Raw genomic sequence first — 20486 nt, forward strand, 5'->3', positions numbered from 1 at the left:
CATCACTCCTTCATCTCTCCTGTATCTCGTGTCTTTTTTCTGTCTAGTGCAGGGGCTGGCAACCCAAATGTTAAGAAGAGCCATTTTGTCCTATCAACAAAAATCAAACCACTTTGGGAGCCACAAAATTTTATGCCCATTTTCCCATATTGGCTGTAAATATGTGCTAATAAAGTATGTGCTAATGTACCAGTAAAGGCTACAAAATATAATATAAACGAAAACGCACTTTCGTTTGCTCTGCTTCCAGCTTTAGCTCAGCTATAGCTACTTTCCTCGCATCTCTGGCAGGAAACTTTTCCTGAACAGTAGAATTTCTTCTTGTAAATGTCTCTTAACGTTCAACTTTTTATGAGGTTGATGTCAGCTTCTCATTCACCAGCTTCTTGTTAGAATGTAACTGCTGCACCATTTAAGTTGGAACAGGAGAATTCTAACAAGAAGCTGGCGAACGAGAAGCTGACATCAGCTTTGTGACTTTTTAGTGTTTGATAGGTTTTTGTTGCAGATTAAACATACAAGGAAACTAGCTGGAGTGTTTATAAAAGTCCATTTGTCACCAAATTATCAACGTTTGTCTTAAATCTTTCTCTTTGCCTTTTTGCTAGCTACTAGCTATGTGAGATTGTAGTCTGCGTTGCTATGGTTGCTATGCTATGCCCCTGCACGCCAACCTTCAAGGTTAAAGGTTGGTGCATTAGTAGTTCTACATTAACTCGTGTTTGAGACTATTTATTGTTAAACCTGTGTTAGAATGATCAACAAAGGTTTATTTTACTGCAAAGGAGGATTATTTTATTTTGTATCTTAAAATCTCAAATTCTGCTATGGAGCCACAACAGGGCAGTAAAAGAGCCGCCCGTGGAAGACCCCTGGTCTAGGGCTATTTCTTCTATAAGGACATTTAAGCTGTTCCTACCCTACAGGATTTCTGGCCTGATTTGATCCTTGATTTGGCCTGTCTGTTAAATTTTCACAACCTATTTTTTTTTTACAATCCAGGTTGGGATCTTGATTGGAAGCTGTGTAGATGATCTGTCAGTGTGAGAAGAGAAACAAGGCAATCTTTAGCCTTCTGATCCAGGTCCAGAGTGACCGGAAACCTTCCAATATTTTCAAACACGTCTGATCTTTATGACTTTTTATGACGTTCACAAGTCCTGGAGTGTGAGATGATAACTCAAAAAATAACTCATAAAACAAATGATTCAAGCAACAGCGAACGAGAGAGCTAAGAGAGAGAAAAAAAAGCATGAACGCATGCAGTGTGACAAACGGATTGTGGAGGCAGAAAAACTTATGTGTGTGATAACCGCTTTTTGCCTTACTGTCTAGTGAGCGTCCTCACGAAAAAAAAAGGCAAGCTATTCTTTAGAAGACTGATATTAAATGTTTGGTTTAATCACCATTGAGTGTCCTGAGCTATCAAAGAACAACATTTGAGCAATGACATTTTCTCTGGAACAGCTTCGTTATACTCACTGCGATTAGCCTTAGATAATGATCAGTGAGCACAAATAGAAATAACAATAATTAGTGTTCTTAATATTCTGATGATAAATGTTAAATTTTGCTCAGTTTTGATATTTTTGCTACTTGTTCCAGATTTACATGGGCTTGGACCAGATCCTACCTTTCTAGTCCAGATCCTTCCTTTCGTGATTTTTTTACATGATGTTACACGGCAGGGCAAAGGGCCAGTGTGGCTGCAGGTTTTCATTCCAACCAAGCAGGAGCTCACCTCATATACCTAATCAGTTGTTTGAAGACACGAGACCACCTGATTAAACAAGTGGAATCATGGGTGTTTCTGTTTGATTGGAATAAAAACCTGCAGCCACACCAGCCCTACGTGCATAAGACTGGTAACCCCTGGTAAGTAGCATCACCCATGCTGGAACTCTTAATTGTGTCTTAATTGTGTATGCAAATATGTATATGTTCGTGTCTCACCACGGCAAACTGTGCAGCAGCGGTCCGTGAGGGTTATTTGCTCTGACTCAGGGCAGGTCAGCTCTGGACACGACGTGCTCTCAACTCTTCGCATGCTACGATCCTGTCCACCCACATGCATGTCCACACACATACATGAATAAATGAGACAGAGGATTTTTTTTTTTTAAAGCAAATGTTCTATATTATTGTGCCACACTGTACCCTGAGAAAATGTGAACAATTCCATTAAAATATCTTCACCAGTCACTTTATCAGAAACCCCTACTTTGTAGCTCCATTCTGCTGGTGTACAGTTAGAGACTGCTGATATAATTTGTCTTAGCTCTCCTCTAGCTCTTCATCAATGGTCAGTTTCTGACCCCAGTGCTAACTGCTGTGCATTGGAATTATCCACCCCCCAAATATAATCTGGACAACAGCAGTCCTGTGGTCAGAAACTAACTGATGATGACTGGAGTGGAGGGGGACTGAAAAATCATGCAACAACAGGTGGGCTACAGCCTGTAATTGTTCAACTACAGAGTGACCTATAGGATAGGTGTAGCTCACGAAGTGGTCAGTGAGTATTACAAGGCACATGTTTCTAATAGAGTAAATAGTAATTGTAATACAATACTGTTTAAACCTCTCCTCTCAAATCAGAACCATAAGTTAAATCTTGTAGCACCTCCCAACTCAATGTGATATGAATCAGGAAAGGATTAGACACAATCACTTCAATTGCCTTCTGCTTACCCTGCACTCAAAAAGCAGGCAGTTCCCTGTAGAGTCACGCACACTCTTACGATCACCTTCCACATAAACCCTCCCCCTGAAAAGACACACCGCTAGAGAGAGAGACAAAGAGAGAGAGAGACAAAGAGAGAGAGAGAGAGAAAGAGAGAGAGAGAGAGAGAGAGAGAGAGAGAGAGAGATTCAGGCAGAGACAGAAATATCTGATCAGCATACTAGATTAGTTAGCACTCCAGTTAAATAACAGATTTAGTCATTAGTCAAACAGCCATTAGCCCTGCTTACTGAAACATGCCACTGCTCAGCTCGCAATCAGCCTTGAATTATTTATGATACAAGTGAATGTGTCTGTGTGTGCGCTCGAATTTGCATGAGTGGGTGGCTGGGGTTGTGGGGGCACTCCCATTTGTTGCCAGGATAGCCTTGTAACACAAGGGTACGATCGGACTGTTTTTAAAACGAAGTGTGTGACTGGCCTTGGGTTTTGATTAGACGGCTTAGGCAGAATACAGAGAAACACAAAGGGGGTGAGGGGATTTGGAAAGCATCAAAGGGTTTGGAACAGTTACAGAGAGTTATAAATGAAATGGCTAAAACTCAGAAAGTACGGACTACATTAAAACATGTATAGACACATTTTTTTATTCAAATACTTGTTGACTAAGACAGGTAGTTTGACCAATGTCCAAGCACAGTCTGTAAATTTGTTGGTCATCAATATATTTCAATATAAAGGCATGCATTTACATATTTAAAAATTGCACTTTCAAATATATTTAGCACATATATTTTAAAACATCACATATACTGCACTTATATTTTTAATACAAACACATATATTTACATATATTTTTTAATCATCTCCTGCTCTCTTGTTCTGGATGAACTAAAAATGATCTTTCTGGATGAGCAAAAACATCAACATAGACATAGTTAGCATGCATGTATCTGTGTTTGTGTTTACTCACGCTGACACTCTTTACAGCACGCTCCAGGAATGTAGGCTGGTGCAGTGTTCGTAGGGCACTGAGGTGCAGGGCAGAAGATGCTCTCGCATTCAATAGTACCATTCTATAAGACAAACGGGAAGAAAACACACCTCCGTTAGCTCAAACACATCATCTCAGTTAGCTTAAACGAACACTGCTACAGTGTTGTGTGCACTAATGCACAGCTGAAGGCAAAGAAGCTCTTGTCTCCTTTAGATTGCCGGCCTAAAACTCTTACCGAACACGTGCAGTTCTTGCACCCATCTATCCAGACCTCCTCGTCTCTGTAGATCTCTCCATTCAGAGAGCAGGTCCTCTCACAATAACATCCATCGAGAGCCCTCATCCTCTCCTCTGCTCGCGCAAGCTACAACCAGAACACACAAAGACAGATGTGGAGAGAGCCGAAAAGAGATGAGAGAGTGAAGAGGAGAGGTAAAGAAAGAGGTAAGGAGAGAGGAGAGGAGAGGAGAGGAGAGGAGAGGAGAGGAGAGAGTGAAGAAGTGAGGTAAAGAGAGAGGTAAGGAGAGAGGAGAGGAGAGGAGAGGAGAGGAGAGGAGAAGAGAGGAGAGGTGAAGAGAGGAGTAGAGCAGAAGGGAGTTTATGACAGCATGAAAAGAAACAAGGTCACAGATTTGATTATAAGGCTTTTACATTAATTGCCTAAAACTGTAACTGATGTGATTTTCTAACAGTTTCAGTCATAATAAGTAAAATTATATGTGACAATTAAATGACATTTTTCTTTGCTCCAAATTGTAATTCCAGTTAAGCATGTCACAAATATGAAATATTAGCTGATGATTAACTGCAGTACAAATAATTGTGATTAACAACTGAATTGTTCTTCATTATATGCATATATAAGTCTAAAGCTGATAATAACTAACCTTACTTCCTAGCTGTCAATATTGACTAGCATCCAATGACATAAACAGCTCAAGCTTAAATAAACAATCATTACTCACTGCTGCACTCTAAAGCAGTTATTAACAAACATTAGGTAAACAAACATTACTTTATCATTGCTCTCTAAACATGTGATAGCACCAGTCAGAAGTTAGAACTTGTTGTGCTCATAAGACTTGTGATGGGTCTCAATGAATGGGCTTTCCTCTTTCTTTTATTTATATGCATTAAATGCAACAAATTCACCTTCTGTTTGTGGCAACATACGGTTGTGAAAGCTAACGACTGAGGATAATGACTGAGGTCACCTTAAATAACTGCAATCAGGAGTATGTAATAATTATGACAGGCCTAATTACAACATACCTGCACCTTGTATTAGAGTTTTACAAGCATGACAAAATAATAAAGTCTGTTAAGTTTAAGGTTCAACACTCATACATCTGGTTTTCACATTCACTTTTTTTTATAATGTAATGCACAGCTTACAGTTTCACATACCTTCTCTTCAATGCTCAGTACAGTATAAACTATTACCTTTCCAGATGTTTTGGCCAAAATATCCTGAAGTTCCATGATCTTCTGCACCAGACCGTGAAAATCGTTGCATGTGGGACAAGCTGAAATGGAAAGAAATCACTGAGAGGACAGCTTAATGAACATTTAGAATGAATTCTTATTCATTTTAATTCATAACCATCTAGGCGACACCTTAATCCAATATTAATAAGATGTCTAATATATGAGTGTGTTCTTGGCTGATGAACTGCACTCACTGCGGTTGAGGTCTGGACATTGAGAAATGTACCCCTGAGGCATGAGCAGCAACTGAACATCCTGCATCATGCCCTGAAGAGAGAGAGCAAGAATTAAACATACAGACAGATGAATCAAACTAGTAACTATTCACCACAGGTCTAGCAGAATTTTGTTCATTTATTATCACCATCAGTTTGACAGAAGCAGACTCAATCACAGCCCCTGATGAGCAGAACAAATGAGCTTTCTTTGAAAGGACAGCAGTGTTCAGCCAGAGCCATCATGTCTGAACATGAGACGTAACAATAACATATCAGTGCAACGTTCAAAGACACACTAACCTTGAAGAATCCATGAGCATTATTTCTTTGTCCTAGCCACACAGTTGTCCCTGCAGGAACATCCATAGATGGCGTTTCCACAAGCCTCTCGTAGATTCTAAACACAAGAAGCATTTAAAGAGAACACAGTCTTTTGTAGTCTATGTGTACTCAAATGTAGTCAATTATGTTCTCTGACATGAGAATAAACAAGTCCTTGGCCTAGAAAAACTGGCTGAGCTACATGGAAAAATGCAGTAGTCTAAAGGTCTTTCTTACCTGCTACAGTCCACATACAGCACCAGCTGTGAGGCACTAAGTGACAGGGCCACTCTGTGCCAGCGGCCGTCTGCCAGGCTGTAGGGGAACACCTCAGTGTGGGTGCGCTTCTCTGCTGTCCAGTAGTGCAGCCGGACCTCACTGCGCTGCCCGCTGCTCTCCAGCTCCAAATACCTGCAAATTCAGTTCAGTTCCACTTTACTGCATTATTACACAAATACAAATGAAAAGCTTGCCAGACTCATGTGGTTCAAACAGCAGGATCAGGCAGATGACAACAGTGACTGGCAAAGCATTACAGAAGCGGCTGAGTCATAAAGGGTCCTCCAGAATTATTGGCACCCTTGGTAAAGATGAGCAAGAAACACTTTGTAGTTTATCTCTACAAAGGAATGTCTTTGTAGACTTATCAGCTTGATCTTGCATTGGAAATATGAGAGAAATCTGAGAGATAATAGTATTAAAAGAAAAAACTCCTTACATAAAATAAACTTTTTTTTTCACTTTCACCTTACAAGTAAGCAGATAAAAAAGTCTACAGTTGATCTAGAGCACTTGCATAAGGCACTTGGAATGTGCTGCTGTTAACTATGAATATGAAGTCCAAAGAGCTGTGAAGGAAGCCATCACTAGCTGAAAAATCAAAACAAATCCATCAGAGAGATAGCAGAAACATTAGGTATGGCCAAATCAACTATTTGGTACATTCCTAAAAAGAATGAATGCCCTGGTGAGCTCAGAAACACCAAAAGGCCCAGAAGACCACTTAAACACAACTGAGGTAAATGACAGAAGAATTCTTTCCCTGGTGAAGAAAAATCCCTTTATACCAGTTGGCCAGGCTAAAAACAACCTCCAGGAGGCAGACACATCTGTGTCCAAGTCAACAATCAAGAGAAAACTTCACCAGAGAAAATACAAGATGTAAACCATTTGTAAGCCTCAAAAACAGGAATATCAGATCTGTTTGCCAAAAAATATCTACAAAAGCCTGTACAGTTCTGAAACATCTTACGGAGACAAGACAGATAAGACAAGGGTCAACTTGTACTACAAGGTTGGGAAGAGAAGAGCATGGTGAAAAGAAAGAAGCTGCTCAGGATCCAAAGCGTATCACATTGTCTGTCATGCTTGGTGGAGGTAGTGTTATACAATGGACATGTATGGCTGTCAGTGAAACTGCTTCCCTTGTATTTACTGATAATGTGACTGCTGACAAAAGCTGCAGGATGAATTCTGAACTGTGTAGGGCTGCTCAGATTTAACCAGTGCTTTAAAACTCATTGAACTGTGCTTCACAGTGCTTCACAGTGCTTCACAGTGCACAGATGGACAATGACACAAAGTATACTGTGAAAGCAACCCAAGACTTTTTTTAAGGTAAAAAAGTAGAATGTTTGCAATGGTCAAGTCACCTGCCTCAGCCCAACCGAGCATGTCATTTGCTTACTTAGGGGAGAACTGAAGGTAGAATGCCCTAAGATCTGAAGACAGTTGCAGTAAAGGCCTGGCAGAGCATCACCAGGAAAGAAACCCAGTGTCTGGTGATGTCTATGGCAAACTTCACAAAGTCATTGACTACAAAGTATTTGCAAGGGGATTTGCAAGGAAGTATTAAAATTGATTATGCTTGTTTTTATGCTTACTTCTGAGCCCCCAAAAATGGGTGGCTATGTACAAAAATGGTTGTTATTCCTACACCCAATCTGGATGTAAATACCCTCAAATTAAAGCTAAGCATCTAAAGTTTGAGCTCATATTAATTACTTAATTTCAATTCCAATATGCTGTGGTAGACAGCTAAAATAACAAAAACTTTGTCAACATCCAAATGTTTATGGACATTACTGAAGATTATCATTAAGTATATGCAGGACAAACACTTTTATATAGCCACTGACAGAAAAAAGAGAATACACAGATGAAATGAGACAAAAGACCTTCCTGAATCAGGCAATGGCCATAAAATTAGTTTCACATCTGAAAACACTCATTTTCTGGCTTGGCCAGTGGAGCAGAGACATAGCGGGGTAAAAAAAGGAGAATAGGTCAGTTATTATTTAAAATATGTAAAAGCGGATTCGTGAAACAGATATGAGAGTCAGTCAAATCAGGCAGGGTTGTAAACAGAAAAAAAACAAACTAGGTAGATTAAACCATAATCAAAAAGAGCAGAAATGATAAACCAAATTATAAACATAAACCAGGCGAAATAAACCAAACAGGAGACTCCGAAGCATAAATGCAACATACAAGACTTCACAAAAAACAAACACAGGGCTTATAAATAGTTGGGGAAAGAGAAGCAAATCAAGTCAGATGTGAGCCCTTAGTAATCAGGTGACAGAGGAGTGCGTCGATTTTTGATTTGCCTTCCGTTGCTTTCTACAGAGATCAGCAAACTTTTGTCATGTGGTTTGTCTATATTCAAACAACACGCTGAGAAGATGGAGAAGTTAGCAGAAGAGTTTCATAGTGGTTGACATTTTTAAAACAATATAAGAACTTTCCTGAACTGCTTTTCATCTGATCACAGAACTACCCTAGAACTCAGCATTCATTTTCCCCTCTAGATAGCGAACCTTCTTCACTACCCACTCACAAAGTGACCAAAAGTTTGTGAGGTAAGTGATCTGCTTCACTGTGACATAAACAGAAACATGCAACATTCTTCTAGAGCATTACTGTATATTCTTTAAAGGGACGCATGTTAATATATATATATTTTTTTGATACAGGGGTAAAGACGATATGCGTTGTGAATCAAATAAAATTAGATTTCACGCTAACTTATTTGACATTTTTTATATTTTCCACTCCACCTTAAACGATGCAGCACTCAAGTGAGAAGCTAATTTCAGCATTGTCTACCTTGGCTGGTTGATTAGCCAAGCTGTTTGAAATGGCCAGCAGAGAGAGCAAGCTTTAGCTGGACTCCTGTTAAAGAACTTCGGTTTCCCAGTCGAGCGCAAAAATAACGGGCAAACTTTGTCACCTCCTCTCCCTGGTATACCAATGAACTCCTCTCCACGAAGCAAAGTGGTCGCCGGTTGGAAAGGCTTTTCAGGAAAACAAAGCTCTCTGTTCATGCAGAGGCTTACAAACAACACCTATTAGCTTATAGAGATGCCCTGCATTCAGCTAAATCAGCCTACCTCTCTGGTCTCATTAATAATTCGAACACAAACTCTCGTCATCTTTTCTCAACAGTCACCAAATTATGTAAACTCATATCAATAACTCGCTTCTCTATGGACAGGTACCCTCTGCTTACAAGACTGCTGCTATCACACCCAAAATTAAAAAACCTGGCCTTGATCCACTAGAACTCAGTAATTAACGCCCAACTTCTAACCTCACTTTCCTGTCCAAAGTACTTGAACGAACTGTGGCTAGCCAACTCCGGTATTACTTATCAGCTAACTGCCTGTTTGAACCATTCCAGTCCGGATTTCGTCCCTCTCATAGCACAGAAACTGCCTTAATAAAGGTCACTAATGACCTCCTGGTGTCTGCAGATATTGGTGCTCTTAGCATCCTTCTGCTACTTAAATGCAGCCTTTGATACAATGAGCCACTCAATCCTCCTATCAAGGCTGCATGATCTGGGCATTAGGGGCACTGTCCTGGAGTGGTTTAAGTCATATCTGACTGGCAGAAAACAGTTTGTCACCCTCGGTGGCCGTACTTCTCATATGTCTGTGGTTACTCAGGGGGTCCCTCAAGGCTCAGTCCTTGGACCTCTTTTGTTTATTGTGTACATGCTTCCTCTTGGCCACATAATACGTAGTTTTAAGCTGAACTTTCACTGTTATGCGGATGACACACAGATTTACATTAGCGCTCAATCTATTAAAAATCCACCCCTCACCCAGCTTGAAAACTGCATAACAGAAATTAAAACCTGGATGAAGCACAACTTTCTCATGTTAAATAGTGACAAAACAGAACTTATTCTTATAGGATCCAATTAGACTCTCTCTAAAACTTCTTTCTCTCTTTCCATCGACAATGTAACTCTGTCCCCTTCCCCTCTGGTATGAAATCTGGGCGTTCTCTTTGACTCAACTCTCTCATTCAGTGCACACATCAACTCTGTAGTTAAAACGTCTTTTTTCCATCTCCGTAACACTGCAAAAATTCGATCGTCACTCTCTCAGTCTGCTGCAGAAACCCTTGTTCATGCATTCATTTCTAGTCACCTAGACTATTGTAACTCTCTACTTGCTGGTATTAACTCCTCCCATTTATGCAAACTCCAGATGGTACAGAACTCTGCTGCTCGCCTTCTCACCCGCACCCGTGCACATCAGCATATTACACCCATGCTGCAACATACACTGCCATACACTGGCTTCCTGTAAAATACTGCATAAAATTCAAAATTCTTCTCCTCACATACAAAGCTCTACATAAACTTGCTCCGTCTTACCTGTCTGATCTCCTTATTCCCTACAAACCAACTCGCACTCTCAGGTCTTCCTCTGCTGGTTTACTCACTGTCCCACCTTCCAACCTACATGGGTACGGTGATCGTGCTTTCTCTAGGCTGGCTCCCCGACTCTGGAACTCTCTTCCCTCACATATTCAACAGACCAACTCTGTTTCTACTTTTAAATCTAAACTTAAAACCATAAGTTTTAAAAAAACTGATCCCTTTTGTGTTGCTTATAACTATTCTCAATCTTAAACCAGCCCTTTTGCCAAGTCCTGCTATGTTTTTGCTTGCAATGTTATGACATGTGCTTCATGTTCTCATGTTTGTCTTTACTGTTCTGTATTTTGAAAACCTGTAAGCGTCTTTGAGTTCTTGAAAAGCACTATATAAGTATAATGTATAATACATTATTATTATTATTATTATTAAAGAGTGGTAGGCTGAACAGTGCCGACACTGCGCTAGGGCCAATACCTCAATTATCTTAACTCACACGGTTGGGCAAAATACTTTGAAAAAGTAGTGATGGCTGAATATTGAATCCTAAATGTATCCAGTAATGTGTTTCATTTACAATACATAAAAAGTAATGTATATAAATCACATTCAGAATACATTTACAACACATCTTGGTAAGGAATATAGGAAAATCGTTAATACATTTCATGTTAATTTGATCATCCCTCAGAAAAGCTCATTAACACTGAGACTAATAACTCATCTCTTTGATTTATCAGTCTGCTCAGGCTTTAGTAGGAACTTCAGTGTTTGTAAAGTGGCCGTTAATTGAGATCCTCTTTAAAATTCGTCTAATGAGCATGTTCGCTACATGATGTACACTGACATTAAAATAGAAAACAAAACATAACTTGGACTGAATATAAAAATTTAATTTCTGTATTCTGAATATGTATTTCCCAATACTTGTATTCTGTTACATCCCAACCCTGTTAACTCATTTGTGAAGACATCACCCAAACGTCTCAGTTACCAGAGCAGATGAAACATCATCAAGTAGCTGTTGTGTGCTGCTACTGAATGGGCAAAAGAACTTACAGGCATGTTTATAGCTTCTGATAGCTGCTCGGCTATAGAGAGTTCTGGATTTGCTGGGAGTGATTGAGCCACATTAGAAAATTCCCTCTCACGCACTTCACCCCGAAGGAAAGAGCCACACTTTATATAAACACAAGATCTGACTGTAAATGAACTGGTAAAGCTCAGTTTGTTTAATTTTGAGTCTTACAGTCTATACATTTTTTTTGTTTACTTTTATTGTGAGCCATAATAACATTTGCCAAATGCCTATGTGCAACATGTAATATACATCTTGCACTTTTGTTTTTAGTTTTTTAATTACTGCATGTCTTCTAAGAAAATGATAAACAAACAAAACAAATGAAAACATATTATTTTGTGATGCAAACGGCAATACGTATCAAATATACATATTGTCGCACCGCTAATATCTTTAATGAATACACCACATACAGTACTACAGCCCACAGGTTCGTTTTTAAATTTTATATGTACAAGTATTACACAATTGGGTTTTAAGTTGCATCCAAAGTAGTGTTAGTGTTTATCTCATCTGCAGGAATAAGAAATTACTGGCACTAATAATGGAAATAACTTAGGATTAAAAGTGAATAGTCCTTCTTGTCGGCAAGGTATATGTCATAAACATTCTGTATCAGAACATTAGCAAACAGAGTTCAAACTCCACATTTAGAGATCAGCAGCAATATTTTCACCATGGAAATTAATCTACCAAGTTTTCTATCCATGTAAATGAGCTATGAGTAACACAATGAGATGGGATAGAAAGGGCAGGGGGCAAAAGCAATTAACATTGCTCAGGGTGTTCACACGCAACTGCCTTCACCATAGACACATCAATCAGTGCCAGCTTCACATTTGTGATTGCATTTCCAGAGCTGAACACACAGCAGTTTTTCACTCACTCAAGGATGGAACTCATCATCAACACAGAGAATGTGGAATCTCTTGCTGTCTTACTATTTATTAATCCTCTATGTGCAAATCAATTACATTTGCCATCTACTAAAAACTGACTGTGCGTATCTGACTATTTAAGTATGCATCTGTTTGATTTGGCTATCCATCTTGACTACAGCAAGTACGTAATCCAATAAGATAACCCATCATAATCAGATTATCCATCAAACTCACAATCAGCATGAATATGTGGCTAATTATCTGTTCAACTTTTGCTTCATTTGCAAATGTAATGATAAAAATAAGATATATGTGTTAGAAACATGTGGTTTAGCTTTGTGCAGCAATTTTAAGCGTCTCCCAGTATTGCAAGAGGATTTAGTGCTGTGTATGCATTACAACTTCAGGCCTAAAAGTTTTATCCAAACCCGAATACAGCCTCAGAACTACATCAGTTACATCATCAACTTTTGAGTCCGAACCTGATCCCAAGAATTTTGTCTGAATCTGACCCAACTTGACCTATGTGATCAAGTTTCGAGTCCGAGACTGACCAGAGCTCAATAAAATTCAGTTTGAACTGACCCAAGCCAACTCGTCATCACCCAAAGTGTCAAACAAAACCAGACAGGATAGCATAGGTTAAATTACACCACAGCGACAGGTAGTAGTAAAAGTGCCATAAATGATGTAAAAGTTTTTATGTCTCTTTTGCGCCGTCTCATCCTGCAATGTTTTAAAATAATTAAAAGATCTAGTTTGCTTATATGGTCACAAAACAAGATTTCCAAGCCATCATTCAGTAAATATCAAACCATCTATTTAATAATTGCTAAATATTAAATAGTGCTGATAACTAGGTGAGAGGAGCTGGTTAGCACTAGCGTCTGTGAGAGTCAAGTGACCGGTGTTGGAGCGACAGAATGCTGAAATGATTTGTATTGTTTGGGACAAACAGTAGCTAATGGTAGCTCAGTTAGCAGGCCAAACATTAAAGCCAAAATCGAATGTTTTCTGTGGCGTGTAGCTCTTCACCATCGCTGAGCCACTATTATGCTTGTTTTTGTAATAGAAATATGTGGCAAGTGTTTATTTGGTCATTTTAAAATGGAATGTAAATTTGACATGTCATAATTTTGAAATAGTGTCATCATTTTTCAAATACCATGGTATACTCATTCACTTAATGTCTGTTATACAGCCCAAACCTTTTACTCATCCATTTTCTCACAACATGGAACTTGTTGATCTCAGTGCTAAACTCAGAAGTGGGTGACTATCATGCAACATTAAAAACCAGTCTAAGATCTAAGGTCAAGAAAGTAGGGTGGAAAAATAAAGTAAGGAGAAAAACTAAAGCAGGGGAGAGTGTAAACTAATATAAGCGCAGGCCGGGAGAACCCAACACAAAATTTGAACCCAACCCAAGCCCAACAGATATCTTGAAAATGACGTCTGAACTGGATGTGAGCAGCCAAGTCAAGTCAGGTTCGGATAAATGTTTAAGCTCTAATATATGTGTGTTGGTGAGAAAAGCACTGATCCGTAAGCCCCCTCGTGTTGTGAGCATGCTGACCTTAAAGGGGAGACATAATCAATACAGTATGTGTTTAAGAAATGTCACCGGACACTCAGTGGCATTACACACACGCCATCAGCAGGGTGGCCCATGCATCAGCACGCATTCTAAAGATGATGGAGTGACAAGTCAGGGACAGCAAACACATCTACAACGTTTCAATACCCTGATGGATTTTCACAGAACGCCTTTGTGGATTATCTCTTTCTTCTCTTTAGGATTAAGATAGGTAAAAGCAAAAGGAAATGAAGAGGCTGTCATTCATGGCTTTTTTTCATATTATGTGGATGAAAATTCCAATATATGATCATGGCTTTCAAGATTGTGCTTCTAAGTGCACCAAATGTGGTGTTGTGTGTGGAAGAGATAAACAATGACACTTGTGTTATAGCAATACAGCTTGAACTTTAGCTCATAATTAATATGCTGTGGCTTATGCCTGATCTCAGTGATCTATTCAGGGGATGCCAGCTGTTGACATTATGCTGTTGATATGCTAGAGATTATCATGGCAAAAACGTTAGCGCCGAACAACCTTCAGATAAACGTGGATTTATGATGATTAAAAAACCCTTGAACTGGACAGAACCATACATTTTTTTACAAGGAAGAACACTAGTAATTCTTATGGGTTTCCTGTGAATCCACATGAACAAATAGGTCTTTAAAGGAATGGTTCCATAAAAAGTCAAATGTACACAATTTTCCACTCACTTCCAAATTTAGCTTCTTTCATTTAGTGCTGGAACTAAGAGGCTAACGTTGCTAACAAACACTAAAAGTCAATAGTCACCCAAATCTTTTCTGTTCATACATTTCCAAAAATTCTCTTAAGACGCTTAAACCGCAACCCAGGTATCTATTAAAGTATGACTATATGTTATAGTTCACAGTAAGTCACACTGTGTCCTAAACCATCTACAAGGACACCAAACATGCCTAAGTGGAAGATTTTGCCAATTTGATTTTTTGCCAAACCATTCCTTCAAAGAACAAACAGTCTGTTCTGTCAAACCATGTTTATGAAAAGTACAATACTATGTGTGAAAGAGAATCAGTAAAAAAATGACAAGACTGTTCCTACTTCTGTTCACTATTCTGCCAATGTGTCTCATTTCAGTCCCGTGTGTACCTCTGCTCTCCATGATGGATCGACAGCATCACCCCAGAGTTGAATTTGTCCTGTTTGAGGGTCAGCAGGAGGGTGAACTCCACCCTGCCCCTGAGCTTCTGCAGCATCCGTTCGGAAACGCCTGCTGAGGCTCGCACACTCCTCCACATGTCTGTAAGAGAGAGAGAGAGACAGAGAGAGAAAGAGAGAGAGAGAGAAAGAGAGACAGAGAGAGAGAGAGAGAGAGAGAGAGAGAGAGAGAGAAAGAGAGACAGAGAGAGAGAGAGAGAGAGAGAGAGAGAGAGAGAGAAAGAGAGACAGAGAGAGAGAGAGAGAGAGAGAGAGAGAGAGAGAGTGAGATCCATGGAACACCACAATTCTATTCTTAGCTCTGCCATAGCTGGACTCCTGGTCAATGCAACTAAATAGATTTCCAGTGAAGAACATCCTGATGATCTGGTTTCTTCTCATTCCATCAAACAACCAGGCTGCTCCCTCAACACAAGAGAGAGTGAGAGAAAATCGATGTCATGGGCAACAGTCTAAAACAATGCCTCTTTTTCTCTGTCACTCTCTAATGCCTATTATAAATCCCAGGACCAGTTATCAATGTCTTATAAAGAGTAAATCTATTTCACACTGACTTTTATTCTGTAAACTTCTCTGAACTAGATTAAGCATCAAGTCGCCTAAGTTCAAGGTCAAATGGCTATTGACTTCAATGAACAAAATGCTGTGGCTTTAACACAAAAGTGATTTAACTGACAGCTAGAATGCAGTTTTTCTCAATAACAAAGGCTTAAAGCTGGAGTAAATAAGGGCTCAGATGAAGGAACTGCAGCAGATGGACAGATATCAATAGCAGCTCTTGGCTCTGATGAGTGAAAGGAAGTGTGTTTGAATTCATGACTCACTGTTCAAATTTTAAATGTCAACACTCTAAAATCACCAAACAAACCGGACACATGAATTCACAGCCAGCATAAACAAACCATTGGAACAGACAACACTCCTTCTTTAGCACCAACTTTGTTTTCTTAACCAAGTGTATCAAATATGATACATTTTAGTGAGATCCAACTTTGGCACCAGTTCATTTGTGGTAAAAACCAGAGCAAACATAAAACTTAAGCAAACAATGGCACTGATTAGATACCACATAGCTATCTGGATTATGACAATATCAGCAGAAAACGCTAGAATGGGTATTGGAGGAATTATACTACATGCTGTATATAAACCTTTAGGCCTACAAACTGTATTGGAAAAAGAGCTAAATAGTGACCATGGTCAAATCGATTGGCGTACTATAGGGAATAACATCACATCAGCCTCTAAAAATCCTAACCATCAGCTTATTCATTATAATTTTATCCACAGATCCTATTTAACTCCCTGCAGACGCTACCATATGCGTCTTACTCCATCTCCTCTTTGTAATTTTTGTTCTGATGGTACATACGGTACATTTTTACATATGTACTGGGAGTGTTTAAATGTGCATACGTTTTGGACTAAGGTTTCTTTTACATTATCAGATATTCTCAATAAAACTATGCCAAATACAGTCCAAACTTTGCTCTTGATTGATGACTCAATGTAATTTAAATTGTGCTGAAAAGCGAATCTGGCTGGCTGGTCTCACAGCTGCAAAAAAAATGTTAGCCTTGCGCTGGCAACCTCCACATTCTCTGTGCTGGCGGCAATGGATCCTCACCTTTGTGGATATCATTAATATGGAACTTTCAACTGCAAGGATCCATGGAGCTAGCGGGAGGACCTTGAGCTCAAAGTGCAGCTAAGAAAATTGGCAATTTATTGTGAAACCTGTTTTGTATTACTTGATATGTCATAGAGATCATTTATTTATTTATTTATTTTTTCACTATTATTTTCTTCTTTGACCAGCGGTGGGTTTATGGGTGCCATGTGGGTGTTGGGGTGGTTGGGTGCTTCATTTGTTGCTATGTCTTTTGTTGCTTACTGTATTTTGTATTACATTGAAGCACTATCTTAAAAATAAAAACATATGATCACAAAAAAAGAAGAATGGGTATCGGAGGGAAAAAGAAAATGAATCTGATTCAATCCTGTAATGAGTCTGAAATACTCACACGCACATTGCGTGCTGTGTATTTCTTTTTGCGGGGTAGCAGAGTGTTTTTTTGTAGGTTTTAAAGAAGATATATTGGATTGGTATCGTTGTCGGGCGATATTTAAAATTTTAAATATAGCCACCAGCATCAGAAAAGAAAAAGTGGTATCATGCCATGTACAGTATATAGCCTTTCATCATAATTATAATATTAGCTTCTGTATTTAAACTGAATCAAGTGCTTTTCCCATGTGTTAAACACCAGTTGAACATTTGTCCGGTATCCTAAACATGTTCAGCTGGTGTTTAACACATGGGTGATGTTTAGGATACAGGACAAATGTTCAACTGAATCAAGTGCTTTTCCCATGTGTTAAACACCAGTTGAACATCTGTCCTATATCCTAAACATCACCCATTAACTGGATCCTCTCTGGTATCTCAGTGGATACTGTAGAGCACTGGTTCCTAATCTAGTGCTCAGGGCTCCCCAGACAGTCCACATTTTTTTGCTCCAACCTGACTCACAGTATTGGGTTGGGAACCACTGCTGTAGAAAGATCAATAGCATAATAACAGACATTTCTATACGTAATGAAGTTCATCAGCGAAAACTGCATCAAAATGTTTTTAGTAGGGATGCAAAAATCACATTTTTTATGGCTGATTTTATTTGCCTTTTTTAAAGTTCACGTTGTGTTGGTTAAATTAATATATGAAACACACCAACAGTTTTTTTCTATTAGGCAGTCACAATAGAAATAACATTATTATGTCCTCAACGGGCCAGATTGTCATTTTAAAAACTTTAAAGAACATGAATCAAATAAAGTGTTACATCGAAAGTAGAAACAAAAGTAATAACAATATTTTGGCACAGGTGTAGCCCCAACATTCTGGTACAGTGTGAGATCTGTGCTTCACATTATTTACCTCATAAAACTGTCACACAGATTCACACAAAGTCAAAGTAACAAATTGGCTGATTGCCGATTGCGTGTTTGGAGAAAAAAATCTGCTGATTTCAGTCTTCGCCGATTCCTAGTTCCTGTGAGTGACATCATAGAGTGGCCCGTGAGGATGTTTGATTTGGCCCACCAGAAAAATAACCTAACCCCACCTCTTCGCCAAGAGAACAAACATATTTTATACAGTATATGCATCATTCTACTGAATTAGTTCAAACTGTTGTCTGACCTATTTATTACTTTAGATAGTAATGAGCTAAATATACAAAATCATAATTTATAGGCTACCTTCTGTTGTCTGTCCCAAACCCTAATCCCTAAATTCCACTTCCAACATTTTTTGTATTTTTTTCCAATTTATTTAAAGGCCTTCTTCTCTTCTAAAGTGAAGACGTGAAATTTGAAAGATGTAAATTTATCATGTGTTTAATTGTTTAATACACTTGTATTTAAAAAATGCTGTCCTATGTTTTCATGTCACTACCAAAACATAAAGAGCTTTAGTCCATAGGCGAAGCATTATTTTATCCACACCCCTGCATTTTGGAACAGGAAGTAAGACTGCATCCTTGTCACTCTGAAAATCAATGTGCAACATTAACAACTGTCACTAAAATAAAGTAAACTATTAAACTGTTTTAATGAATAATATTATGATACAAAGCTGTGTTTGCTAGTCATGCACTAGCTATTGTTTCTGAATTCTGCTTTAAACTACCGCAAGTCACTACAGAAACATTTGTTAAAGTTTTGGAGGCATAATTAATTGTATTTGTAGCAACAAAATTAAATGTTCAATTTGTTATTTTAATAAAATGAACATAGTTGAGGTATAGAGTCACTAAAAGAAAAATGATTTTAGTCCAAAGTCAAATTCAGTTAAAATCCAAAATGTGTTTTCAACTCAATTTAAACCAACTTGGCAGAATGATTCATTCATCATTCTTATTTTAAAACGGTATCTTATGAAGTATTTTAGTGAAATATAGTTATATATTAACATGTTATAAGATTTTCTTTAAAACCCATTTGGAAACCTATCTATCTTTTTTTATTTTATACTGGCCCTTCCTCACCACAAGCATTGCACTTTGGCCCCAAAACAAAAAGTTTAACGCATCCCTGATTTAGAGTCCCCAGCTACAGCAAAACTCTTCGGTCAAATCATCACACACCCACAATCTTGTCACACAGAGAACACAAACTTATGTGAGGAAGAGAATAAAGACACACACACACATTCAACACAAGTAAGGCAGCAAGAAAGGAAGAAAGAGAGGCAGAGAGAGAGAGCGAGAGAGAGAGAGAGGTAGTAGAAGAGATGAGTTAGCCTGCAGGATGCTGACTGTCTCTTCAGGGAGATGTGTTTGAATCAGGCCTGTGAAAACATCAGATTCGTCTGGCTTCTGCCTGTCCCCACACACACTTACACACACAACGGAGGCCTGAAATCCTGTAAATACACACAAGCACAAAGTGCAGTCTGTGCACACACACACATACAGAGACACACACAGAGGCCTGCCAGTGCATCCTAATGTTCTCTGGCTATTGTGCTGTGAACTGCAGGGGTGCTGTAAGCTTCAGTGCTAAGCCTGTTTTATGAAAGGGATGAAGACTGCTCTTATTAGTCAGAGCTCATCTAGGCTGGACTGAATTAACTGTGTTCTAGACTGGCTACGAGCTGAACGCAACACAACTGAATCTGTTTCTTAGTGTTGTTATTGACAGCTTTTATTATTGAATAATCCTAGCTTAGGGCTCTCTGTTGAAAATCTTTTTAGAGTATGACTGCACCATTGAATGCACCCAACACAATGGAGTCCATTAAATCCAGTTACATCTTTCCATTCACCTCAGAAGAAAACATGTGCAGACCCCAAAATTTAGAGTGTACCTAAAAGATGGGCTTAGAAGAGACATGTGCTGTCAAAAAGCTCAGAAAGCTGCGGTAAACCTTTCAGGTGAAGCAGTGAGATTTTAGGTTATGCTTCAATCACCCATAGTACAGATGGCACCCATCTGATACAGGGTATTGGTATCAGATCAATATCAGCAGAAAATGCTGGATTTGATACATCAGAAAAGAAAAAACAACAAATCAGATCCAGTCCTGTAACAGATACATCCTGAAACAGCACACACTCACACTGTGTGATAGGGGTGGGGGGGGAATCAATTCTAAGATGCACTGCGATATGGATGTGGACGATTCTGAATCGATTCGAATCCGATTTTTGAAATATTTAATTTATAATTTAATGTTGATGGAACGCAAAAGAAAGTACTTGGAACGTGCACATAACAAAAACACATCTGGATGAGCGAGAAATCCTAAAAGCTAGGTTAGGTCAGGAGTCAACAACACAAATGTTAAGAAGAGCCATTTTGT

General features: G+C 38.8%; 1 protein-coding gene across 1 annotated transcript in view; it reads right to left on the bottom strand.

Moving 5' to 3' along the window:
* nell2b (neural EGFL like 2b) overlaps positions 1-20486 on the bottom strand; it is an 83237-nt gene that overhangs the window by 52578 nt on the left and 10173 nt on the right. Inside the window, exons 3-11 of the mRNA XM_036576820.1 lie at positions 15053-15203; positions 5945-6118; positions 5687-5783; positions 5363-5435; positions 5124-5206; positions 3916-4044; positions 3657-3759; positions 2692-2783; positions 1954-2056 (exon numbers count right to left, since the gene is read on the bottom strand). Coding sequence (XP_036432713.1) covers positions 1954-2056; positions 2692-2783; positions 3657-3759; positions 3916-4044; positions 5124-5206; positions 5363-5435; positions 5687-5783; positions 5945-6118; positions 15053-15203 — 1005 coding nt within the window. The remainder of the gene's footprint in view (positions 1-1953; positions 2057-2691; positions 2784-3656; positions 3760-3915; positions 4045-5123; positions 5207-5362; positions 5436-5686; positions 5784-5944; positions 6119-15052; positions 15204-20486) is intronic.

Source organism: Colossoma macropomum, unplaced genomic scaffold (assembly GCF_904425465.1).
Source record: "Colossoma macropomum unplaced genomic scaffold, Colossoma_macropomum, whole genome shotgun sequence".
Lineage (NCBI taxonomy): Eukaryota > Metazoa > Chordata > Actinopteri > Characiformes > Serrasalmidae > Colossoma > Colossoma macropomum.